Genomic DNA, 27,556 nt, shown 5'->3' with positions numbered 1-27,556 from the left:
CACATTGCATTTTTGTAGTGATTAGGTTTCTTTGTTGCTTGTGCAGAAGGAGCAGAATGCTAAGTGAGTGACACAGAATCTGGGTTGTGAGCATGTTGATGTATGATTCAAGGGTTCTATGTTGGTCAGTTGAGAGATGTAAGCCTACCTGGGAGGATGCAGGCGTATGTTGCCCTAAAACCAGATGTACTTGACCTTATATGATTATCACAATGTACTGGAACTTGAAGTTGCTGGGACGTCAACTGAGGTCAGAGTCATCTGTGGGGAACACAGAACTCTACATTGTCAACGAGGATGCAGGCTGTGCTGGAAGGACAGCATTGAAGATGGCACATACACCTCCCCCCAACCCAAGAAGACGACCCTCCCAGGTAGGGCGAGCGCTTAATGCTGTAGGCACAGAAGGGACCAGCGCAAGGGGCACAGGCGCAGACAGTAAGGGGCTGCGCCAGAGACAGGTGCCAGCTGGCCTGTCACTAGTAAGACAGGTCAAGCACAGAGGAAATCAAGAGATGGAGAAAGGGCTGAGGGCCCAGAAACTGGTATAAGGGGTGTAGTAACCCAGGCTGCAGCATGGAGGGCTTGGTGCCCAAGGTAGTAGCAATTTGAAGAGGCCTGGGGTCTAGTTACACCTGGATAATGAGGAAGCCATGCTGTGCAGCTGGGGGCGTGGAGCCCAGGGCAGTAGCATCAGAAGAGGTTGGGAACCTATGCTGCGCCTAAACGTTAAATGGAAGATTGGTGGCTAATGTGCAAAGCGCCTGGAGCAGAGGAGGGTCCTGTGGGCCATTCCAGCGTTTGAGAGGGTTTGGAGCCCGTACCTGCACCTAGGAGACTTGTAGCCCGTGAATACACTTGGGGGCTTGGAGCCCATGGCATTGCTGGAGGGGCATAGTGCCCAAGTCAGCACTTGCAGTGCTTGGATGGGAGCCCATGGTAAAACATTGGAGGGGCTTGGAGCCAGTCCAAATGAGATTTTGCTGACAATTAGAAAAAGCTGTACGTGAAGGGTTCACAGGATCCATGAGATGGATGATGCTGTGTAGCTGTGAGCGTTTTTTTGGGAGCGGCTCCTGGAGGCGTTGTGGTGCTTGTTTGCTGCCATGTCTCCTCCCAGTGTTGCCTTTTATTTCAAGGAGTTGAAGAAGCAACAGATGCAAATTGCCAAAATTGATTTTTCAGAGGTAGTTGAGTTAAAGGGGTGGACACCTGAGTGGGACCGTGTCCCCGAAGGTATTGTTATTAAAAGACGTGGACGGCAGGAGGAAGAAACTGAATATTTTCTTTGCTTTGCCTTTGAGATTTTGTATATTGTGGTTTAACAAAGAAAGTTAACTGGTGATAGATGTCATGTGAGGCTTGTTTTTGATTTAGACATCCCTGTGTGTAGCTGAGAGAGAGAGAGAGAGAGAGAGTGAATGCAAGAAGTGGGAATATCGTAGCCTCTGTTAACACAATGCAGGTTGAAATGCAATTTTATGTGAATTAAATGGTAGATTGGAAATGAGTATAGCAATGTTGTTTAATGGATAATATGTGTGTTTGCTGTACTAACACTTTTTTTTCAGGTTGGCCATTTTTTTAGGAATAGGAAACGTTGCAGTAATGCATTTGACTGATATTTGTTTCCACAGAAGGCCTTTAAAGTGAAGTGAATTGGTTTGGTCAGAATTTCAAAATAGGTTGTGGAAGAGTTTGTCTGCATAATATTTTTCCACAGGTGGAACTGTTCAAAGGACTTTTATGCATAATTTTTGGGGAAGGATTTTTTTTCGTTCCTATTTTTATAGAGCATATGTACCACTGTAGGAGAACCAAATAACTTAGAATTTTTTAAAATGTTAAGAATTTTAAAGTGTAGAAATAATTTGGCAGTGATGTTAATATTTGGTAACACTGTTTTGAGAGGGCAGTGTGGGGATATGCATGTGTGAGTAATTGTGGTGTGCTAGTTATTTAACATTTTGGCGATTTTATAGTTGTGTGCTTGTATGAATTAGAGTGTGTGGTGTAAATGATTACTCGAAGCAGTGGTGTTAGTTAGGTTGTTTTGAGGAACACAGGTAACGAATAAGGGGTAGCAATATCACACTGGTTGTGTTCAATGGGTGTTGTTTTACCCGGACGTTCGGAACATCCAGCCTGGTATTTTTAGTGTGAGGTGCACATCTTAGTGTTAGTTTTAGTGGCTGCGGGGATTTGACTAGATGTGGTTGTTTAGGTGACTGTGATGTTTCTAGTTCTGTGGGATGTGTTTTCATGCTTACTCATTCAGTGGTTGAGGTTTGTCAGGTGGACCATTTGAATACAGGTGACAAATTGGGGGTGGCGGCATAGGCAATTGTTGTGCACGTGTTGTTTTGTTGTTTAATCGGGTGTTTGGAATACCCAGCCTTGTTCATTGGTGCGTGATTCAGTGAATTAGTTTGGAGCTAGGTTAGTGATGTGGTGCGAGTTAGCATGGGTTGTGTGTTGTGTGGTAGAGGAGGAGAGATTATTGATTTTCCTGAGGTATAGATTATAAGTGGTGCAATTTTCTATGGTAGTGTCTTCCCTTACTTGGTAGAAAAGGGGAGGTGCATTGTAGTAGGTGTCATGGTACAATTTTTATTGGGGATGCTTTCAGTTCTGGATGTAGTCTTAGTTCTAGCGGTAGGGATGTACACGCATGGAATTGGAGTGTGTGGATGCATTGTGTTTCATGTATGTGATGTTTGGCTGGTGTGTTTTTGTGTGTTAGGAAGGGAGATATGTAGTGATTAGGTTTCTTTGTTGCTTGTGCAGAAGGAGCAGAATGCTAAGTGAGTGACACAGAATCTGGGTTGTGAGAATGTTGATGTATGATTCAAGGGTTCTATGTTGGTCAGTTGAGAGATGTAAGCCTACCTGGGAGGATGCAGGCTTATGTTTCCCTAAACCCAGATATACTTGACCTTATATCAGTATCTAAATGTACTGGAACTAAATAAAGAAGTTACTGGAACTTCACCTGAGGTCATGGTAATCTGTGGGGAACCAAGAACTTTAAAATTTTCTCTCCTAATAAGACCCCTTCTCAGAAGACGACTTTTTGATGGGATCAAGCGACACATAAAACGTAAGTATATAGTTCGATAGTATCAATTAGGAAACAAAATCAGATATGGCGGCATCACCCCTGTCTTCTTGTGTTCATATCCCAAATGGCATAGAGGAGTAGTTATGAATACCTTCCGTCGTGATAATCCAGTCAGTATCATAATGCCGCCTTTAATTTATTTACCAAATCTTCTATAATCATAATTAAGTTCAGTCAATATCGCTATACATTTCTCCCTTTGAAAACGTCTTGGGGCCTAAACATTCAGGTGCAACCATACTTTGTAACAGTTAAGAATATAATGTATTTTTAATGGATGAACAATACTTCTAAAGAGGGGAAGCAATCTCCATAGAATTTGTTCCGATAGAGAGAGCAAGCCAAGTTCAAAACTAAATTACAACCACAGGCACTGCATTCGGAACTGCCAATATGCATCTCCAAATCCAAGTTTCAATTTGGTCAAGAGTACCCAACACATTGTCAAGCCATAAATCTAACCCATATGTTATCTTTGGCACAAGCTTCCCTTCAAGGAAGCCAACAGCTGGCTACAAAGAAAACTTCCCATATCTACCATTCACTTTTGGAAGCTGATTACCAAGAGTTTTTGCCATCTGCCATAGTACTCTAGTACACTCGAGGAGCGAAGCACTCCCTGTAATGTAGGATCCCAAATACATAACACTTAAACTACATTTAACAACAGTTTTCTCAAAGACCCATGAATATCGGGATTTCTTTCCACTCCTTGAAAATGCCAACAACTTTGTCTTTTGCAATTAATTTTTAAGACGCTCAGGGCAGCATAATCAGAAAAAGCTATAAGAAATCTCGGCAATCCTATCCTGATATTAACTAGGAGCATAAAAATCATCTGCATATGCCATCACTGGAATTGCAAACTGAACCAATTTAGGGGGAAACAAAAGACTTGGGAATGACATGTTCAAATATGTCAGATTTATAGAGAATGAATTGGGCAGAGGACAATACAAAGCCCTGTCTCAGACCAGGGCTCATGCCAATACGATCAGACTTGTCTCCATCCCTATTCAATCTTATTCTAATACCCAAATCTTCATGCAGATGTCCAATTAGTTTTAATCAACCCGCAGGGGATACCCCAGGCATCTAATTTGGACCACAATCTATTACGATCCACCAAGTCAAAGGACGTTGTTAAATATAAAGAAGTTATATAAGTACATCTAATTGGGTCGGAGCATGCAAACTCTTGTAGCATCCTATTTCAAATGCATTGAGATTCGTTCATTGGCATCGCTTAAATCCCCTTTGATGTCTCAAAAGTAAGGAGGCAAACACCTTGCCATCAGCATCAATCAGCGTAATTGGTCTGTAGCTGGATGCCTCACTCCTGTTTCCCTTTTTATAAATTGGAACAACATAAGCCATTTGCCAATAAGATGGGCATTTCAAGTTGAATTTAATGCTGTCAAATAGGATCGTCAGTGCCAGAGCCAAATTTTTGGGATCTCCCTTCAGTCTATAATTAATGAGACCATTCGGTCCCCCAACTCTCGAGGAGTTAATATTCATAATAATTTCATACACCTTTTCCACTGATAAATGAAGACTCCAGATTTCCTCTTTTCTGATCGGAGTTACTGTATCCCATAGCTTCCCAGTGCATTACTTCACAGAATAGAGTTTCTTAAAACGTTAAATCCATACATTTATTTAATTGGTTTTTACAACACGCTTAACACCATACCAGAGTTTCTAAGTGCGGATCTGAGATTCAAACCTGTTGCCCTGCATGGTCTTGCTTCCAAGAACAGCACGTTGCCCCTGTGCTAGCCTACTTTCACATGCTCCGGTACAGAATTTATCTGTACTATTGCACTAGATTGTTTTTAAATTAGTCAGGGAAATGGTGGGGGGGGGCAAAACCACTACAAATACTTTGGACAGCTATTTTGTTTGTCTTACATAATTTATGACAGGAATATGTAAACTTAATGAAAGCAAGAAGATTAGTCTCTACAGTGCAGATACGTGTGGATGTGCGATAAATGTTTGACATATTTAATCAAAATATGGCTCCCGGACGATGGAAGAATGGTGGAACGAGTTACTTAGTGGGGGACCACATCCCTCTGACAATAGAATTGATAAAACTATTGCTAAAGATATTTTGGGACATTAAATAATCCAAGTAAAGTGATGCATCAATTTGAAACGCATGAGTAATGATGGTGGAAAACGTTATGTGGCCGATAACGGTAAACCACCATTTTATATTATTTGATTCGCATATATGAAATCTGTGTTTTTATTAAGCTATGTATTTTGATAAATGGCAAAAGGTTATCTATGTTGTTTAACCAGAAGTCAATAAAAAAAATATTGTTTCAAACAATTAGGAATTTGTATCATTTTATGAATTATTACAAATTAGAGACAAGACCTTTACAGCACAATTGGTTTCATGTTCCTAGATGGTGTAATTCAAAGGTTATGAGCAATATGTGCTTTCTGCATATAAAGTTAAAGGTGATTAAGTGCTGCTTTTAAATTAAGGGAAACATACATGCCTACATTTGCCCTGTAATTCCTGGGGGAGGCCTGTGATCAACACAGTACTGTGTAAGCATCAATTTGTGTGGCCTTGCATAATAAGTCAGTTGACAGGGCTCCATTGTTCTCATTGCATTAGTCCAACACAAATGTACTTTATCGTCAACCACTGGGGTGCGAAAGTAGGTGCCCGGGTCCACAGCCGGTTCAGGCGTGCTTTGGTGCTTGTGGACTGGCTTGTGGACACCAACACTGTCCACTGCTGCCACAGGCTTGTGAATGGCCCCTGTAGGCCTCCTGGGTCATAGAACAGGAGGGCTGACGATAGGGGGTGTTCTACAGCTTGGAGGCCTTGCAGGACAAAAGGACAACGACCTTTGCTGCAGTCTCCCAAGCGAACATGCCAACTCTATCTGTCCTAATCGTCTGGAGAGACTTGTTCACGGTCTTGCCAAAAGATTGACCCCATCAAAGGGCATGTCCACTACCTTGGACTGGACATCCGCCCTGAAGTTAGTGGCCTGAGCCAACCTTGGCGTCGGAGGTCCACCCCAATACCCATCTGATGGAATACAGAATCCGAGATGTCCAGCCCCCACCATGATTGTGTGGTCCAAGGCCACTTCCCCCTCCTGGAAAGGTGCCAAAGCCTCTACCGTCTAGTCTTCCGGCAGGAAGTCCAAATTGAGCCATAGTTTATATCAGAGCTCCCCGTTGTAGCGAGACAGGATGACCAGGCCATTAGCAGTCTTGATGGTGGTGGCTGCAGTGTAAATAATGTTCTTCCCCCTCCTGGTCCGGAGTCACGATGGACGAGGACAATGGGTTTGATGAGCGCTCTATGGTGGCGGCAGACACAGCGTCTGGAGAAGGCTGCTCTCTCAAGCACCTGGGGGCCTATTCCAGGCCGTCACTCGAGGGGTTGCTGTCGTCTTGATCATGGAGACCACGTTAGTTGCAAGGCTCGCTTTCAATGACGTGGTGATAGTCGCTGACGAGATCGTCGAAGTGGATGGCGAAGTCATCGACTGGGTCATGGTCATCGATGGGGCGGATGTATTGGACGACTAAGCAGTCAATGAAGCAGTGGCCTTGGTGGATGACGGTATTGTCAACGGCGGACGAGAAAAGCCAACTAACGACTTCTCCTTTGCAGTCTTGTCCGAGGATGACGATCTAAACTTCGACGGGGTCAGGAACTTCTTGGAAGGGACACCCTAACTGGCAGGCTCAGCAGTGACTGGGAACGTGTCTTTCCCGAACTGGGTTCTGCAGTTGTGGCGACCCCTCCTGAATCTGTAGCGTGGTGCTTAGCCTTCTTTGGTCCCTCAGAGAAGGGGCATTCTCAAAGGACGTCAAGCTCTTCTCAGAAGGAGCACCCTCATGGAACCAGACAGTCGTGGATGAGGCATAACACTGCCTGGAGCCCGAGGCCTTCCCCAACTTGAGCCACACCGATAAGCTGCAGTAATGGTCCTTCATTTTCCACGAAAAACAATGGCAAATCTTGCATCCTTCCTCATCATGGTCTGGATGTAGACAATACAGAGACTTAAAGTGACAAACGTCGACAGACATTCCGTAGTCCACATCTCACGCATAACTTGGAGACTCTTCTTTAGCGACATCCTATAAGGCGCGAATCCTGTGCCCCCCGAAACTTGAAAAACTTGAAGAAAGAACTGGCGATGAAGCAGATCTTTGCCAACAACGGGTCCCTGCTGCCAGTAGTCTATCAACAGAGGAACAACTCTAAAAATAAACTAACAAAATTGTTTCCCCACCCAATTATTATTATTTTTTTTAAAAGACCAAGGTGATTCTCCCAACACAGAAATGTGTGGGAAAAAAATCTGATGGTCACTAGGGGGCAAGGAGTCGAGCTTAGGGAGACAAATGTCATTGGATGAAGCATTATGACCCAAAGGACAGTTATTGGTTATAGTGGAAACAAGCAGTTTTTGGGCTAAAGCGAAACTGCTTTCTTTTTTACCAAGGATTCCCAGCCTGATGACCGGGAATATTCATGAGCATGTGAATCCATGCCAGACCAGATGCTGTAGAAAGAAGTATGCAGGTTGGGGAGTGAAACCCCTTGCAATGCTTCTTATCCGTCTCCTTTTCCTTCACCAGGGGCCCTTCTCTCCTCGAATCGACATTACATGCAACCTCTAACAGGAACATGTTTTTTTAGTCTTGTTGACGCAGGTTAAAACGTTTGCCGTCTTTCCTTGAGGGCCTTTAGGTGCATGGATTAGTACGACCCACAGTCCTGGGTCCTTACCCACAAAGAAGAGAAAAATCCTGTGTGGATCTGATACAGACATCTGCCAGCAGCAATCCCGCAAGTTTGAAACCTGAAGACTTTGCTGCATTGGGCAGGACGACGAAGAAAGATTTTGAAAAATCAAAGTGTATGCTCCCGAAGTGAACAAAGTTCAAGGAAAACAGAAACATAGAAACGTCAGACGGAGTTGACGAGGAGCCGTGCTGGGCCTTCTGGTGGCAGGAACATTTCTGATTAATAGCTACTTTGTAAATAAGATATCATAGATGAGGAATCCCGGGAAGAAGGGATCCATTAGATATTGCTCTTTTCTGGAAAACCCCTCATGACCCGGCCCCCTTCTAGTGTCTGGGTAGGAGGATTTGATAATCTGCCTTAATATCAATAACTTACATAATTGTACTTCGAATACTTGCCTTTACACACATGTTTCTTCGCGCCACAAGACAAGGGAGAGAAGACATAGGGAGGACAAGGCAAACAATGCTACCAGGCCTTACTTCATTTGGATCACGCAAGTGCAACAACGAAAAGTGGAGGGGGAAGGAGAAGGGGAAGTGCACGGGAAAGGAAAGGGTCAAGAGTGATCAGGGCAGCATAGCTGTGAGTAAGTGCAGCCAGGGCAAGGAAGCTGGGGTACAGGGGGGGGGGGTGTAGGGGTTACATGGGTTACAGTTACAGCCCTTAAGTGCTGAAAGGCCAGCAAGCAGGACAAGGGAAGACTGGTCGTGTAGGAACCTGGTACACAGTGAGACTTTGAGGGAACCAAGTTATCAGTCGGCACAGCAGACAGTTAAGTTAGCAAGGGAGCGAGAGAGAGAAGGCAGAGGAGAAAAGGAGGGTCTTGAGATGTTTCTGGAACTTCAGGTGATCCGGCTCAAGTCAGAGTGTCAGAGAGGCCGTTCCAGAGGGAGGCAGCTGCAGAGTGGCGAGATCTACCCTCTGCCCCACTCTCTGCCTGGAGAAGCGTCTGACCCGTCAGTTAGAGGTAGCTGAGCGAAGGGCTCTAGAAGGAAGGTATTTCGGAAGCGAGTTGGATGTAATGTAGGCCCGGACCACAGAAATCGTTGTGGGCGATGCAGAGGGTCTTGAATTTGATCCTTGCAGCCACTGGGAGCCAGTGGAGAGATTTCAGGGCTGGAAAAAAATGGTCCCTGGGCTTGAGGCCAAGGATAAGTCTCGCAGTCCTGTTCTGGGTTAGTTGCAGGGGGGCGAAGAGTAGAGGTAGGCAGATTGAGAAAGAAGCTGTTGCAGTAGTCCAGCCTGGAGAGGACCAGGGCTCTACAGACACTGAGCTTCTGGGGGAAACCTAGAAAAGGTAGAATACCTCTGGAGTTGCAATCTGGATGTGGGCCTTTTTGGCAAGGTCTATGATGTGAGGAGAGAAGGAGAGAGTGGAGTCAAAGTTGACACTAAGGTTTTTTGCCTCACTGTAAGGTGAGGGAAGAGGGCCAAAGGAGGGCAGCCAGAGTGAGAGAGGGAAAGCGGAAGCAGGGGTACCAATGAGAAAGATCTCAGTCTTACTGGCATTAAGGCAAAGATCGTTGGCGGTGCATCAGGCCTGAATCGCGGATAGACGGTACGGAATGAGCGAGGGAGAAGAGGAGGGTGAGAGGAGCAGAGTGTCATCTGCTTAACACTGAAAGTTAGAAGATAAGGAGAAGATCAGGTGGGCCAAAGGGGCCAGATAGACATTGAAGAGCCAGGGTAAGAGGATAAGACAACACATGTGGAGATAGAGGTGGTGGAGAGAATGGACCAAAGTTGTACCTGGGAGGGATGGTCCAGGAGAAAGGTAAGCCATGTCAGGGCCTGATCCGTGATGCCCAGGTTCACACAGAGTCGGTTGATGGGGGTGTGATTTACCATTTCGAAAGCAGAGGAAAGGTCAAGGAGGATGAGAACAGAGGGAGAGCTGGAGTAGTCTTAAGTTCTCGTTGGAAATGTACTTGAGAAGTTTAACATCAGTAATTGCCTTTTACAACTTGTTGAGAAATACCTGAGAATCCATTGGTCTGCCTTTACACTATCCTCACTGTTATGCAAATCCTCAGCAAAGAAGATCATGAATGCATAATTATACTCCAGGAATAGTTATGATAATCTGCCTCATTTTCATTGTTTACACATACAACACAATATTATTACACTGCTACAAGATGTACAATGGGCCAGTACTCAACAGGGCCAATATGATCTCAAACACCCTCCACCAGGATACCTTAATGCTACAATCCAACCACTCAGCCCACCCTCAATATAAACAACTTATTCTTTTTCCAAGAGCGAACCTGGGAACGCTGGTCGGGACTGTGAGAAACCAGAAGGTTTCTCACCTGCTAGTCCTGGGGGATCAGTCATGCAGGTGGCCAGGACAAGGCCATTGCTTTTGGATCTAGTTCCTGGGGGTGCACCAGTGCAGGAGGATCACCTGGGTGAGGGGTCTTCAGGGAGTGGAACACCGGATGGCGAGACACAGTATTCCTCCCTCTGTAACACCTTTACCCCCATCCTACCAGGTAGGATAAGTGGGAACTTTACCCCCACTTCCTTTCCCTTCACAAACACTTCCACACAGACAGCCTTCTCTGGGATAAAAAAAAGACTCCAACCTGAGTAGTATACCGGACATGTCCCACTACTATGGTCAGGCGAAGTCAGACATTACTGACAATCACTCCCACCTGACTTGCATTAAACTTCCCACACAGATAAAAGGCGGAGCGCGAGAGCACACTGAGCGAGGCAAAGCACGCAAAGGAACCGCAGTTGAACGAGGGGAGAAAGACGGCAAACCCAAGAGGGTTCGTAAGAAGGGTAATACCCTTGGACTTTCAGCAAGACAAAGTTTCTTTCAAGAAACCTTCAAAGCAGAAGGCGTAAGGACAGGAAATCCGACTGAACAATCCTGCATTGTGTGTGGAACATAACAAGGGCCCTCCCGCGTAACTGACCAAGGCGGGGAGGAGCAGCAGTCGCAGTGGCCTCATCCTTGGCTCCAAGAACAAAGAAGCAACAGAGAGATCAACACAGGAGGTGAGTTGGGGAGACCGATGCAAGACCGGTGTGTTTTTAAGTCGAGGTTGCAAGCGGCAACATCGTATAACGAGCGCAGGAACAAACATTGTTAAACGCGTGTGATGAAGGCCGCAAGTAAAGCTAAACTGCTGATGAATGTTTGAACTTGAGCAAGAAAGATACAATACCCTTGACAAGAGTGGTCCAGCACCGTGAATGTGCTCAATCGAAGGTCTCTGTAAGGTATCCGGCCAAGAGACATTAAAGTAGAAGATTGATGAAAACAATTGTATAAAGTGAATCGAAGTGGTCCAGCGACGGTTTAAGCAAAACCCATTGCACACGTGAAAGTCTTCGATTTTGACACCAAGAGGATCCAAGCCTGAACAATAGAGATCCATTCCAAGAGGATCTGAGCTCGAACGAGGGAGATCAATGGTTCGAACCTGAATGAGGGAGACCAAGTGTGAACATTGTGATTAAAGGGGGTTGGTGGGGGGTCACCTTCGGAAGAACGGAGACCCATGATGAACATTGAAAGGGAGAACTTAATGTGAAAATCCAGATAGGAATGGAACTTTGAGATGTGTTTTGTAACGACAGACCCTCTGCAGTAAGACTTATCACAAAAGAGGCTTAGACAGAAGTTCCTGGTGTCAGTGTTTTGAACTGTGTCCTTGTAGCCGAGAAGCCAGAGTGTGTGCGAAGCTCGAACGTGCCACATTGCCCCGTGGTGAAAACGCGGGGAAGGGAAGTCAACTGCTTAACCGTCCTGACTTATTTCTTTTGCATACACCATTGTCGCACACCCCTTTGTATTTAGAAGTAAGGATTGGCAATAGGTTTATTAGTAAAGGCCCTTTTATTTTGACAGAGACTCGACTAGGACTGCGTTATTATTATTTGATGATCATAGTTTCCTCGCATCTTTAGATTTAGGATTAGATAGGCGTTCAACCAACTCATTTGAAGTTCAATAAACACCCTTGAACTGTGATCACTTGTGTGTCTTCATTGGTGATGCCATGCCTTTGTTACTGGACACAAAACACAAACCCTTGGAAATGCTTAGGCATTCAGAGACCGCCATGTGTGGATTTGCACAGAATAAAGATTCTATAAAAATTTTTTTAAAAAGGCTGAAAACCTTCTTTGCATTACTTCTTCTGCAGGATAGGCAAGCAAACATATATACAAAATTTGATCAAGCAGTGATGCCAGAATAGAAACCAGGATTCCACAGATAAATTACCACCTACACAAAGATTAGTTCGTTATCTTCTCCTTTGGGTTCTTGTACCAACTCTTCGCAGAGGACTCCCAAATCTTTTCCTTTCCTGAACTCTCTGCTGACCTAGAAACATTTCAAACTGTCTCTCTGCCATTAAATATTGGATGGCTTCGTACTATCTGATGTTAAACTGTACCAAAACAGAGGTGCTCTTATTCCCTGCCGAATACTCTTTTCTCCTCACCTGCCAATCCAGATCCCACCTGACACTCTCCCCTACTTTTCAGCTAGAAACCTCTGCGTCTTTCACGACCCTTCTTGCACTGCCTTTGCTATAATCTCCAAAACTGCAATGATGGCTCGCCTCAGCCTCCTAAATATTAGGAAAATCAGGCGCCTCTGTCATCACTGCCAAGCATCTCTTAACCACTTTTGTCTTCTCTAAACTGGACTACTGTACCAGCATCCTCTTTGGTCTTCCCAGCTGCGCTTGCTGTCAACTCAACAAGATAATAAACTTTGCAACCAGGACTCTTTGAACTTCCTCACTTCACACCTACTTCTAATTACTGTCACCGGGCTGGATTGCTGACTATGTAAAGAAGGGCAAGATTGAAATGTGTTTTTGTGGTTCACAAATCTATCCACGGTAAGGAATCACATTATCTAACCTCCTATACAAGCCTTCTCGTAATCTCCTCTCTGCCTCGTCCTCTACCCTTGTGGCACCTTGCCTCCCGGTGCTTCCGCTCTTTCTATCTTATTGCTCCACTTGCATGGAATTCTCTTCCCCCGGACAACCGAGAAATAGTCCACACCGATCTGTTCATAACGAAACTGAAAGCCTACCCCTCCTCACCCTAGAGTTACCTTCTTAACCTGCCATTCTCATCTGCCTTTTAGCTAACAATTTTCCCTCGCCTGTGTCCCTGAATTTCTCTGCCTGCACTGTAGCACTTCAGCCATCATGACGACATCCCTAACACAGCTGGCCTTAACGCCCAACTGTACTTAAAATGTCGAATGTGGATTGTCCTTAATTTAGGTTTGTCCATTGATGCATTGTCCCTGGTGACGGTTCCATTTACTTCCCGTCATAACCTGGTCAGAATGTCACACAAACTCAACACATTTTAAGATTTTTCGTCAGCTCTGATATCTTATCTATTATGCATTCCATTGTGATTAAAAGAGCATTGGTACTCCTCGTATATAAAAAAAAAGTAACCCCATTCTATTGACTTTGCATAAAAGGGAAAGGTTTTCCACAAACATAGTATTTGGTCCATTGTTTTTCATCGCATAAACCAACCATGTGTATTCTAATCAGGTGTTGTTCAAACACTTCTGCAGTTAACCATCTTTGAAGAAGATATATACGACTGGACTATATGCTCTACCAAAAGGCTTACATATTTACTTGAACAGCAAAACCTTCACCCTCAATTTACAATTGGCAGGAAACATTCAGCATTAGCTGATCAATGAACAAAACTGATACCCAATTTCCTCTCCTTCCAACCCAGACCTCGTACACACAGCAGTACAAGCCCACAAAAGTCTAGCTTGATAATCTAAATGTTTTAATATATATATATATATATATATATATATATATATATATATATATATATATATATATATATATATATATATATATATATATATATATATATATATATATATATTCTTTTTGTTAGGGGAATTCTCAGAAACGTGTAATTCCCCTCTACCTTGGAGATGCGCAGCTCTTTTTGCTGGACTTTAGTACTTTTAATTTCTAACCTGGAGATTGAGACCTTTTTCCCCACTCTCATGTATTCTTCTGTGATTTAGACTGTTTCTTTTGACTTTGGAGTCTGACAAACTCCATAGGCATCATCTTTACATTGTGGCACACAGCACCTTCAGTCCAGTGACACAGGGACGTCGCTTAGATTTTCCAAAGGTTTAAATACCTTCTCTTGGTAAAACTACTGTTTTTAAGAGCAGTGAAGTAAAAATGACTTTACTTACAATTTGTAACCTTCTAGACCCAGCACACACAATCTTACAATAAGGCGCTGGAGGAGTTACCCAATATCCTCTGTGTCTAGTTTCTCATGTAACATTTTTTGCTACCCTTTCTACAATAAAAGGCTGGTGGCAGTGGTTTACTTTTTCCTACCATTGTGTGTTTTTACCGCAGGCTGCAAAGGCAGCTGCAGTAAGACAGCCATGGACGCCTATTTTATGAAAATGGACCCAGTCTTCTTTTTTCACCATTTCTCATTGGAAAGGTCCATCTTGCGATTTACTCTGCCCGCCAAACCAGGTTTGGTCCCTTTGTTCGTTTTGTGATTCACAAGTGAAGCCCGCCTCTGGCTCCTGCGTGTCAGCCACCATGCTGTGCGATTGACATCTAAGCTGCAAATGAATGGGAGAAGCCTGCATAAAAGGCAAGGCTTTTTGCAAGGCAGTCGACCACTGGACGACCACTGGACGACGGAATCCGAAGAAAAACTTGGAAGGGAAGCCTGCTGCAACTCTTGGACCGTTGGTTTGCCCGGTGAAGCCCTGCTTCAGTGCTGAACCTCCGAATTCGCCTCGACTAGAAAAGACATGCAAAGGACGACTACTCCCCGTGGGTTGGTGGGACCAATCGACCCCAAGACGAGCTCATCTGGAAATCCTTTCGTAGCTGGCTATACTTCCATTGCTGCTGCAGTAACCGAAGTGCCAGGGAGAGGAACACCAGAAACGAGTTTGTGTCTTTGAGTCGTACCGAGCTCCAGGAAGATCCCCTGTACTCCCAGGAAGCAGGACTGACCAAGCCCGAGCCAGCTCAACAGTGTGCCAGATCTCAGGTGCAAGGAAAGTCCATAGTGGTATCGGAGAACCACAGTTCTACGGTTTGCGAGAGATGCGAGGAGCTGAAACCGCAAAGTGCCGCTGATCTGAAGTTTGCCCATTTGTCCCCACGACTGAGGCTCAGGAACAACAGGATCAGAGGCCAGCTGGAACCAATTTCTTGTAACCAAAGGTACTGTAAAACTAAGGGGATTTACCTCTTGTCGTGTAGACTTGCTAGATCTCAGTTTTGCTCTAAATGTACCAGTGATATATTAATTTCCACAGTGTCCTAGTTATTTATTGAAGTGCATTTTTTTTGTTTTACATATATATTGCTCCCTTCTGAAGAAGGCTTACTCAACTGACTGTTAAATTAATAATTGTTTAATCAAGTAACCTTGAGTCTAAAAGTTTATTTGAATACTTGTCATTGAATCTCTGTGCGAAAACCCTACTGCTCACATTCACCCCTCTTGAAATGAGCCTGGCTGTTCAGCCACACTACCAACCCGTGTAGTACAGACTTGTACCAAAGGTTGGGTTACCCATTGCCAGGAGGACAAGGTTGGTGTAGTCTCCCAAAGGATACTGCCCACAATATTGCCTAACACTTAAAAGTCATTGTATTCCGACAATGTGGACCAAAACCCAGCTTCTGATACCAAAACAAAGCTTGCCTAAAAAGCTCTTAAATGGGATAGTTCCACCAATACCATGGGGATATTCATCCCACCTTCATTCTAAAATAAATTGGGCAACTGCAACCTAGCGCAGCTTTATTTGAAAAAATCAACCCATTATGCATCGGATGAAATCTGATGTTCCAATTCATTGCTTGCGGATAAATACACTTTCTGACCTTTGGTCTGACCAAAATGTTTTTCTCTCGCAAAACTAATGAATCCTCAACTGTGTTGCCACAACACCAATATTGGCCAGAAATTAACCCCACTAAGCACAGGGCTTTGTTGACACAGTAGGTAATAGGAACGTTGCCACTGTGTTCCATCAAGTATTTTGGAGTTGACTTTGTGAGGTGGAACAATTTTATGATTGTATACTGCTATGTTGTGTATATGTGTTTATGTTTTGTTACTTATGCGTTAACAAGATGATGAATTAAAAAGTGAGATTTTATTAAAAACTCTTTGTATTTGAATACACAGTGCGCAGTCCATATTTGTTGAGAGGTTGCGTAAGGAGATTTCTATCGCAGAGTACACTTTGTGTCATTTATATGTTGTTTATCCTTCCTTTTGTCGATTATATGCTTATGTATAACACCACCAATGCCCCCACAACCTCAGCCTGGGTTGCCAGCATTATTAACAAATTGTTTAAGGACGATAACCTTACAGTATAGTCATAATTCACTCTGCCTTCCACCACATGCTCTCCACCTGATCAAACCAATGACTGATGCATTTAAGATTTCCAAACTTCATCCCTTTGGGTTTTGCACTGCACTTTGAAAACATCTTTTTTTCGTTTAAGACATCCGAGTATTAAAGGTTTATAGGTGAACTTTTAAAATGAGGTGTTCAAGACCACCAACCTTTTGTCAGCTCCCAGGGATTAGATTATCTTAGCGCATACTCTCCTTGGAAAAACATGAAACAGCAGTTTGGCTTTAATCATACACGCTGAGGGGACTGGTATTAAGTACGGATCATCCCCAAATAAAAGAACTCCCGAGTAGCATGCACAAGTAAACTTATGTATTCCCTTTATAAAAGGTCTGTAAGAACAAACTAACAAGAAATACTAATAACAGTGTGACTAAAAGGGATGTAAGTAGTACATTAAAACACAAGTAACATCTGCTATTGAGGACATTTTGAAATACTAGTTACAGCAAAGTCGAGAAAATGCTTGAGACATTTAGGGACCTGCATCCACATTTTAACAGTTTATCTTTCATTGTTAAATGTTACATTTTACACTCATTTACATACCAATGTCCAGCAAAATATTACAGAAAAATAAACATTTTGTATAGCTGAAGGCACTTTTTTCAAGAGTAGGACATTTAGCACAAAGTAATAAATGTGACAAACACAGTTTACAGGTCCCAGAAGCTTGGAAGATTGCAGCAATCCAGCTGGAGAGCCGAGCAAAGTCTACCAGAAGAGACTCTAGCCCAAATCCTATGTCCAAAGGGTGCCAGAGGAGGGTTTGTTGCGGTGATGGGCCACAAGCTCAGGGTAGGACTTTTTAGGGGGGAGGTGAAGATGCAGGATAGAAATTAGTTTAGAATCTGTTCTGGCTAAGAGCCAATTCCAATCAATGGATGAAAAGTCAGAACACCTAGAGAAGAAAGGTCCAGCACATCAGGATCTAGGACGATAGATGATCACTGTCAAGTGATCGAAGATGAGGGCACATCATCAGTGGCAAGGCAGTCCCAGAAAAGTCCCAAACAGGTCACAGGTGACTCGGGTGGTGACAGCAGGCATAGCACAGACAGCAGGCTCAGTTTAAAGACTAGGAGCAGCAGTGGAACCACATACAAAGATGTCACACAAAGGAGTCAACGCGTAAAGTGAGTAGCATGCAACAATAGTTTGTGCCCAGGTAAAGCAGCAGCCAGTTCAAAGTAAGGAAGCACCTGCAAGAGAATTCCCCTTTTTATGGAAAGAGAGCTTTGCCCTAAGTAGGACATGTCGGCAGTGCAGCTTACTGCACCCCTCTGCTTCCTCACACCCAGCATTCAAGGTTTTGTAAACTATCCAAACATGGATGGACAGCTGCAAGAAAGTGGATTAGGGTGCCTTGTAGACAGACCGCTATCCAGTCTGAACTGAATCACATTCACCAAGTAGCCTCCTTTGTGGGCTGAGCCCGGAGGCCGCAAAAGTGGATGACTATGCATGGACATCCCTGCAGGCAAAAAGCAATAAGACTACCAACAAAGACAGTGGGGGACTGCATACGGCTTAAAAGCAACTACGTAGTCATTGAGGCTACTACACAGACAAAAGAGGAATAGATCTTGTAGACTAGTTGAATTCCGTAAAGAGTTTAAATGTTCAGATTTTACATTAAGAAAGTATTGACCCTAGACCTTAAGAGGTTTTGATGTAAAGATATCAGTTAATGGTATGACAAATATTCTGGCTGCTGCCCTCATACAGTCAGATGGTAAGGTTTTATAATCATAATAAGGATAGTTAGAATGTGATAAGGAACAAGTTACTTACCTGTAACTGTTGTTCTCCAGCATGGGTCTGGCATGGATTCACATGCTCATGAATATTCCCCGTCGTCAGGCTGGGAATCCTCGGTAAAGAAAAAACCAGTATCAGTTTCGTTTCTGATCTGTCTTTCGTAGTAATAACCAATCACTGGTCTCTGCGTCATACTGACCACAGCCAATGACTGCCCTCTACCTAAGCACCGCCTCTGGCAGCCATCTTCAGATTTGGAAGCACGTGAAGTGGCAGTATGACCAAGTGAAGAGCCGCAGAGGGGTAGGCGGGAGGGTTCGCATGTGAATCCATGCCAGACCCATGCTGGAGAACAACAGTTACAGGTAAGTAACTTGTTCCTTCTCCAGCATGGGGTCTGGCATGGATTCACATGCTCATGAATAAAGAATACATAGCAGTACACACATGCACAACCACGGGAGGTGGCAAAGGCTCAACATTAAGCATCACATCAACTCAACATTAAGCATCTTACCTCCTCACCAGGCTCACCTCAGGCGAACAGGTTGCGCAGCACTGCTTGGCCGACCCTGGACTCCTCCCTGGAATCCCGGTCGACGCAGTAGAATTTCGTGAAGGTGTGCGTCGACCTCCACGTAGCAGCCCTGCATATGTCCAGCAGGGGCACACCAGATAGGAACGCCGTGGTAGCTGCGATCGCTCTGGTGGAATGGGCTCTCGGACGGCCAGGCAGCGGTCGGTTTGCCAACCGGTGACAGTACATGATACAGCCGGAGAGCCATCTGGAGATGGAAGCCTTCGAGAGAGCCTTCCCCTGATTGACAGGTCCAAAGTTCACAAAGAGTTGTGACGTCTTCCGAAAACCTTTCGTGCGGTCCACGTAGAACTTCAGCGCTCTAGCTACATCCAGCGAGTGCAAAGTCCTCTCAGCCGGCGACGAAGGCGACGGGAAGAACACAGGTAACACCAAGGGTTCGTTGAGATGAAAGTCCGACGGTACCTTGGGCATGAAGGAGGGGTGCGTCCTGAGCACTACCCTCGTGTCGTGGAAAGTCAAGTACGGGGCCTTGCAGGAAAGGGCCTGGATCTCTCCCACTCGTCGTGCGGAGGTGATGGCCACGAGAAAAGCTGTTTTCCACGATAGAAACTTCAACGGGGCCGAGTGCAGAGGCTCGAACGGAGGTCCCATGAGTTTGGTCAGCACCACGTTGAGCTCCCACGCCGGGGCCGGAGCCTTCACCGGCGGGAACGATCTGAACAGTCCCTTCATGAACTCTTTCACCAGACGATGAGACCACAAGGACGTCCGGCCCGTGGTTCTGGTGTATCGGGAGATCGCAGCAAGATGAATCTTGATGGACGCGTGTGCCAGACCAGCTTTGGCCAGCGTCAGCAGGTACGGCAGCACTTGGGGAGCCGTAATCCGTAGAGGGTTAACCTTCTGTGCGTGGCACCAGACAGAGAACCTCTTCCATTTGTGTCCGTAGCATTTAAGAGTCGAGGACGCCCTGGCCTTTGCAAGAACCTCTCTGCAATCGGCCGGTATGTCGTATCCTCCAAACTCTAGCGCTGCAGGAGCCAGGCCTGCAAGTTCAGCGACTTCGGGTCGTGGTGGAGGATGGCGCCTCCTTCCCTGGAGAGTAGATCCGCGTCCGCCGGCAGCTTGATTGGCGGGGACGCCGACAAGTCCAGAAGGTCCGGGAACCATATCTGCCTCGGCCACGCAGGTGCGACGAGGATCATCCTGCACCGTGACCTCTTGAGCTGGTTGACGAGCCGGATTAGCAGAGGCAAGGGAGGGAACGCGTAGAGGAACAGGCCCTCCCAGGGGAACGAGAAAGCATCGCCCATGCTCCTCGTCTGGGGAAACCTGCTGGCGAACCTCCGGCACTTGGTGTTCGTCGCCGTCGCGAACAGGTCGATCTGGGGTGTGCCCCACCGTCGGAAGAGGCGATCCACCAGATCCTGCCGTAGTTCCCACTCGTGGCACGAGCGCAGCTCCCTGCTGAGTGAGTCGGCGATGGTGTTTTTTATCCCTGCCAGATGAAACGGCACCAGAAGAATCCCTTGGGCGACGGCCCAATGCCACAGGTCCTGCGCCTCCTTGGACAGCGCTGGGGACCTGGTTCCGCCCTGTTTCCTGATGTAAAACATGGTGGTGGTGTTGTCGGTGAAGATCCTCACCACCTTGCCCTTGAGGGACGGAAGGAAGGACCTGAGGGCCCAAAACACTGCACGGAGCTCCAGGACGTTGATATGCAGGGACTTCTCCGTCGGGAGCCAGAGTCCCCTTGCGTGCAGATTTTCGGTGTGCGCTCCCCACCCTTCTAGGGAGGCATCCGTGGTCACAGTCACCTGGTGGGCTGGGGTCTGGAAGGCCATGCCCGCCGTCAGATGCGCGCGGGTGCCCCACCACCGTATCGCTCGTCGGAAACTCTCGTCGAGCTTGATCCTTTCCTCGAAGCTGCCCGTCGTCTGGATCCAGCGCGCATCCAGGAACTCTTGCAACGGGCGCATCCGGAGCCTGCACATGGGAATGAGGTAGATGCAGGAAGACATCATCCCGAGGAGGGACTTGATGGACCTCACCTTGGCCGCGTCGGCCACCAACATCCGTTGCACCTTGCCCAGGATGGTCCTGGTCCTCTCCTCCGACGGGGAGGCCAGAAGGGACACTGTGTCGAGCCTCGCTCCCAGAAACAGTGCGACTTGCGCGGGCACCAGGTGGGATTTGGCGTAGTTCACGGAGAATCCCAGGTCCGTGAGGAGTTGGACGGTCCTTGCCGTGTGGACCACGGCGAGCTCCCTCGTCTTGGCGCGGATGAGCCAGTCGTCCAGGTAGGGGTAGACGTGAATCCCCTCGCGGCGCAGCTGCGCCGCCACCGGTGCGAGGCACTTGGTGAAAACCCTGGGTGCCGACCGCAGTCCGAAGGGAAGGGCTTTGAACTGGTAATGACGCCCTTGGACCACGAATCTGAGGAATTTTCGGTGCCCCTTTAGGATGGGAATGTGGAAGTAGGCATCCTCCAAATCCAACGACGATAGGAAGTCTCCTTCCTCCAGCTGACCCAGGACGTGCTGGAGGGTGACCATCCGGAACTTCTGCGCCTTGATGAACTTGTTCAGGCGTCGCAGGTCCAGGATGGGGCGCCATCCTCCCGTCTTCTTCTTCACGAGGAAGTAACGCGAGTAGACTCCGGAGCCCCGAAGCCTCTTTGGGACGAGTTCGATGGCGCCCTTTCTGAGCATCGCCTTTACCTCCAGGAGAAGTTGAGGGACGTGAAGTTCTTTCCTGGCCACGGGGGGGACGCGCGGGCACCTTCTTTGAAACTCGAGCGCGTGGCCCCGGGCCAGGGCGTCCAGCACCCAACGGTCGGTGGAGATGGACTCCCACACGCTGACGAAGCCCGCCAGCCGGCCTCCCACCGGGGTGCTTCGGTGGGGGCCCGACCCCACGGCCGGTTCAATCCTGCTTGGACGCGGCCTTGCCGCCTTGGCCTCCTTGGCGACGACGGCGGGGGCCGCTAGACTTGCCTCGTCCTCTGTAGGCCTCTTGCGACGACGAGCGGGCCGCTTGACGGTAGGAAGCGAAACCGCCGCCGGAACCTTTGGAGGCGCCCTTGCCTCCGCCGCTCCGAAAGGGCGTCCGCCGTTGCTGCAGTACTCCAAGGGCCCGGGCCGTCTCAGTATCCGCCTTGATGGCCTGAAGGGAATCGTCCACTGTCTTCCCAAACAGGTTGTTCCCGTCGAAGGGCATGTCCAGGACCCTGGTCTGGACGTCCTGCCGAAAGTCCGTAGCCTTGAGCCATCCGCGACGTCGAAGGCAAACGCCGTTGCCCATCTGGCGGAACCCAGTGTCGGCGATGTCCGTCGCCACGGTGATGGCGTGGTCCGAGGCCACCTCACCTTCCTGCAGGATCTCAAGGGCCTCCGCCCTCTTGTCGTCCGGCAGAAAATCCAGCAGGGGAGCTATCTTGTACCAGAGTTCCCTGTCGTAGCGGGCCACGATAGCCAAGGCGTTGGCCGCTTTAATCGTCGTCGCCGCCGACGAGATGACTCTGCGTCCCATGGCATCCAATTTCTTTCCCTCGCCGTCCGGCGGGGAAGTCGACGTGGAGGCCGCACCCCCCCCCGCTTTCTTCCTGGCTGCCGCGGAGACGACGGAGTCCGGGGTAGGCTGCGCCCGGAGGCATAGGGGGGCCGAGTCCGGGACCCGGTACTTTTTCTCGTACCGGTCTCTTTTCGCTGGCGTCGTGGAAGGGTTCTTGAGGAGGGAAAGGCCCTCATCCCAAATGTCGTCCAACAGAGGCACTGCGAGGACCGTCTTCCTCTTGGTCTCGCGCCGTTGGTAAAGGAAGCCTTCCTTTTTCTTCTCCTCAGGGCAGAGTTGGAAAAGCTCGGATGCCCTGGCGATCATTGAGTGGAACGATCCAATCTCGTCGGGCGGAGAAGCCCTGGTGGGAGGCGACGACGGAAAATCCTCGTCGTATGCCTCGTCGTCCGTACCCGTCGCTGCCGTGTCAGTCCCCGTATCATCCCCTCGGGTGGACGGGGAGGAGGGCTGGACGGGGCGCGACGGTTGAAAAGGAGGCGGTGGATGGATCCTTCTTTTCTTGGTAGGGGGAACACCAGAAGGTCCCGGTTCTGGATCCCCCGACGGGAGAGGTTCCTCCGTCGGTAACGGTAGTCTCGTCCTTATCTCGGAGCATAAGGACTGTATAGCCAACAAAATGGCCGCTGAGTTGTCTTGCGGCGCTGGCAGAGGGGAATCCGACGGGCGAGCAGGGGCCCCGTCGGTATCCTCGACGATGTCGTCGTCGTCACCTGCGTCGGGGCCCATTCCGACGGGCTGGTCTTGTTCCACGCCTAGGCCGTGGCTTAAGACCTCGATCAGTTCCTCTTCTGAGGTTGAGGCCGAATCTACGACGACGCCCTGCCCCCCCTTCTTCCCCACGGCGGGTTTCACGGGGGTCCTATCGATGGGCACGAAAGAAGACTCCCTCCGAGGAGGCAGGGAGATTCTGGGCCCCGAGGCCGCCACCACTGGTGCAGCCTCCACAGGCTGGGCCAGGGCCGCCGCGACCGTTTCGATAGAGGGCTTGGTCGAATGGATCAAGGCCTTCACCACCTTAGGTGCGCTCACCGCCTTATCCTTGAGGGAGGGGGCACTGCCACGCTCCTCCTCTGCCTTAGAGCTCGACCGGGGTCTCTCCAGGAGCTTCGCCGGGTGCTCGGCCTTCCTCTTACCCGACCCAGAGCGTTGGCTCGTGGTTGATGGTGCCGGGGAGGGTGCGCCCTGCCTGGCGCCCGTAGAGCCCGACCGTTCGGCGCTCCCGGTGCCAGCGGACTCGCGGTGCTTGGCCTTATGTTGGGCCCCCGTCGCCGGGGCGCCCTCAAAGGTCTTAGAAGACCGCTCAGATTTCTTCTTCTTCTCGCCAGACGGGCTCTTACCCTCCAGCCAGCTGGCGAGACGTTGATGGCGGTCCTTCATGGTCCGTTCCGACATGTTGCCGCAAAACGCACAGTCCTTCTCCACGTGCGTCTTGTCCCCATGAAGGCAGTAAAGGCAGAAAGAGTGTTCGTCCTCCTTGAAGACGTTCTGCAGCTGGCATCCAGGGCAGGCCCTGAACAGCTTTCCGGGCGTCGAGCTTCCCTTCTCCTGGGCCATCTCCGAGACCGGGCCTGAGAAGCTTCTGGAGTCCTCCGAAGTGTAGCTCGACGAAATCTTCACCCTTGAGGGGCACAGATGAATCCGACACGGGTCCCCGTTGATCGGATGTAGGATCGGTGGAGCTTGAGGCTCTTTTGACCGAAAGAATCGAAGTTTTTGTGAAAAAGCGCGAAAAAATAGCACTAACGCTCGAGAGCAATAGCACGAGGATCCCAACACATGAACGTGCGGTAAAAATCTGAAGATGGCTGCCAGAGGCGGTGCTTAGGTAGAGGGCAGTCATTGGCTGTGGTCAGTATGACGCAGAGACCAGTGATTGGTTATTACTACGAAAGACAGATCAGAAACGAAACTGATACTGGTTTTTTCTTTACCGAGGATTCCCAGCCTGACGACGGGGAATATTCATGAGCATGTGAATCCATGCCAGACCCCATGCTGGAGAATTGACATTTTAAAATTGGATGCATTTTATCCAACGGAAGATTGTACTTATAACTTGTTTTTATGATGATATATTTTGTATGTGTTGAACTATTACGATGATGAATTTCACTTTTATATGGAAGGCAAAAGGTTTGATTTTCAAACCAACTGCCAAATAAATAAAAGGTGATCTGCAGGCTAGCTGGCTAAGAAAATGATGACATGGTAATACTGCAATATAAAACAGAAATCGCCTTCACCTGCCTGCCCAGAACACACTGTGTTAGAGGTCTCACTCAAAGACAGGGAAAGCGGAAACAAAGGTGCTCCAGTCGTGGTATACATAAGTACAGTAATCAGTGATGTTTAAAAAGAACCTCACATACCAAAATACAGTTCAGATGCCAAATAAACCAGCAAAAATAGTGGGGCCACAAAAGCGAGAATACAAGCAGCAAAAAAGTGGAATCTTCCCTAACACCGAGCTTTAAAACTACTGCATTAAGCACAACAACAAAAGTGATAATTGACAAAGACTTTAAACTCATATCAGAGATTGCAAACTTTAAAATGAAATACCTGTATGATGTCCGATTTGGTTGTTACAGTTAATTTCAGTAAGCTGCTCAGCTGCTGAACCTTTGTTTCTTTGCCATCTGTCTCTTCCTGCTTCCCTAAACAATCCAGCTGCTCTTCTTTGGTGCTCTCTGCTAGAGCAGGTCGACAGGGCTCAGATAGGGACGCTTCAAATTTCTTCATGAATTTAAATAGAGTTCTAATACGGTGGAAAGAGAAGACAACATAGAAAGTTAACTTTTCAATGCAAAATATTAAGATAACATTTAGGATTGGTGCATTCATAAAAGCAATTGTAGCAAGCAATCCCCACCATGACATGCACCACAGCAAACAACTCGTAACCAAAATATTAAAAATGGGTACTAGAAGTTTCACTTTTCATTGGGTTGGTTACCTGTGAGTCTTTTCCACGGACTGCTTAATTGACCAGAAACTAACATCATTCCATTTGGATATTTTCACAAAATCCTGCAATGGAGAATACTTTTAAGTTCATAGCCCATTTCATTGGCAAATAAATGCAGAGAGTTAAAATTACGCTTAGTTCAAATTAAAACTCTGGCAACATATAAAGATGGTTCAGCATTCAAAATCTGTGAAATTGTGGAAAACGATGCATACAGGTAGACCAGCAAATCAGTGACTCAGCATGAATACTCAACATCTTTTCTAAAAGATGGTGGTGGTGGTGGATGTGAGGTTATTGCAAGGTTTGTGAGCTTGGACAAAGACCTAATGGTTTACTTAATTACTGTGGTTAGAGATGGGTATTATGAGGAGAGAGAGGGTGGTGGGTCTATGTATTTCATTGACGAGATAAAGGAGTATTGTTGACTGTTGAGGAAGATTTGAACTGGATTCTGGCACAAAATGTGAGCAAACTTGACTAGAGTGCAAAAATAAGAAGAAAGGTTGGCATGTTGGATTGTAAGCAAAATATGTGCTAGGGGTTAAGAATCTTGACTTTTGTCAATAGAGCTTTTGAATATGTAGCCACTTTGGTCTATCCAGTTTTCTGTGGTTAGGAAGCATTTAGGTGTGTGTGTATTTTCATTGGGTCCAGGCACTTACTGAAAGACCAGAGTGCATTAACCTTTCCTTATAGATCACTCAGGAGCCATATGAATCTGAGGATGGGTGAAAAAGTAGAGTCAAGATGCACTACGCAAGTGACAGAGAAGGAAATAAAGGAAGGGCCAGGCTGGACAGGATGTGAGTGACTGCATGCACACGTCAGAAGAAAACCAGTTAATGGAGCAGTTAGGGGAGTTGTTGGGGGACTAAGGAAAAACAAATTATGCACCTTACAGGTAACATTTGTTCTGGGGGTTACAAGGATTCTTCTGCAGATTACTCATCTTTGAAATCTCTGGCTTACATGCTGGTATCTCCGCAAATTGTATATCATGCTTACCGGGGTGTGCCACGTATACTTGCTCTGCCACTTCTACCTACTCCATTGTTGGGAACAAACCTAATCATCAGTGAACACAAAACATTTGTTGGAAAATCAGTCTTACCTTAAGTTCTTTTTCCAGAGGTTGGCGAAGAAGTGTTATTCTAGTCTGGATGCACTCAGAGAACTGTGCATAATAGTGATAAAGATTCCACAGCACACTGCACAATGAATCTAACAGGTGAAGGAAAGTAAAAATACTCAACTTGAAATATTTTTTTAGAAATGCCTATTCATTATCTTTTTCTTTGATAAATTAAACTTGTAGAACATACAACAGAAAGTACTAACTGGGAACAGTGGGGAGTATTCCTCTCACTGGAAACCATGGAGATGCAGAATAGGTCATTACTAATGGATTCCTTCCTCACACAGAAACCTCATCCTCGATATTGTACCTCCAGCACTGTTTAGATTTAAAAAATCTGGCCAGGTGGACATGTTTCAGGAGGCCACCACAGTTATAGTGAACTGGAGAACTCTGAGGTTAGCCAAACCCAAAAAAGGTAAGCATGGAGAGTGGTCAGGGCTTAGTCTTAGGAGAGGGGAGTGGGATCAGGGGTCCACAACGAGTCCACCCAGTGACATACACAATGATTATGCTTGCCAGGTAATTACAAAAATACTATACTTATTATAGGCCCAAAACACACTAGAAAAATGATTCCAACAGGTAATACTATCACACAACACTCAATTAGACAACATATACAGCCACATTTGGTTTGTAAAAATGCATACAATTCACTGAAACACCGGAAGGGAAGGCAAGTAATTATGCAGTGAGGAAAAGCAGTTCACAAGAATGAAGACCCTAACTTTACAAGTCCAATCCCTATGTTGAATGGGGCCTTGTGCCCAAAACAAAGTTCCTTTAGGAAAGGGGACAAAGTCAGGAAGAGTTCTTGTGGTGGTGAAAAATGCACCAGAAGACTTCAAGGAGTTTCCAAGTAAGATACATTTTCCTATCTCTTAGAACAGCTTTAAAAACAAACATTTAAAAAGCAAAGCAATGGAAAAAATCAACATTGGTCACAAAGTTTATTTTAGGGGAGATAAAGGGCATCTGCAAGCATTCCGATTACTCACTGCCCTTAATCAGATTTTCCCAGGTGACTTGACAGGTCGACTAGTATCGTTGGAGGTAGGTTTTCCCGCCTTTGGATCCAGTAGAATATGTCAAGGAGCTGTGGGTGAAAGGAAGATTCTGGTCGCTTCTAGGAGCTGAGTGCGACCCATTCCAAAGAAGAAATGCAGCAGACA

The 27,556-nt window shown here is 46.9% G+C and overlaps 1 protein-coding gene across 3 annotated transcripts in view; it reads right to left on the bottom strand.

Moving 5' to 3' along the window:
- Positions 1 to 27,556, bottom strand: part of MDN1 (midasin AAA ATPase 1) — a 2,688,524-nt gene that overhangs the window by 531,436 nt on the left and 2,129,532 nt on the right. For all 3 annotated transcript variants that reach the window (XM_069606482.1, XM_069606484.1, XM_069606483.1), the window contains exons 71-73: positions 26,358 to 26,467; positions 25,232 to 25,305; positions 24,838 to 25,033 (exon numbers count right to left, since the gene is read on the bottom strand). In XM_069606482.1, the coding sequence (XP_069462583.1) occupies positions 24,838 to 25,033; positions 25,232 to 25,305; positions 26,358 to 26,467 (380 nt within the window). The remainder of the gene's footprint in view (positions 1 to 24,837; positions 25,034 to 25,231; positions 25,306 to 26,357; positions 26,468 to 27,556) is intronic.

This window comes from Ambystoma mexicanum, chromosome 4p (genome assembly GCF_040938575.1).
Source record: "Ambystoma mexicanum isolate Mex_15411 chromosome 4p, UKY_AmexF1_1, whole genome shotgun sequence".
NCBI classification, from domain to species: domain Eukaryota; kingdom Metazoa; phylum Chordata; class Amphibia; order Caudata; family Ambystomatidae; genus Ambystoma; species Ambystoma mexicanum.
Note: the sequence above shows the minus strand (reverse complement) of the source record. Positions and strands in the feature narration are given on the sequence as shown.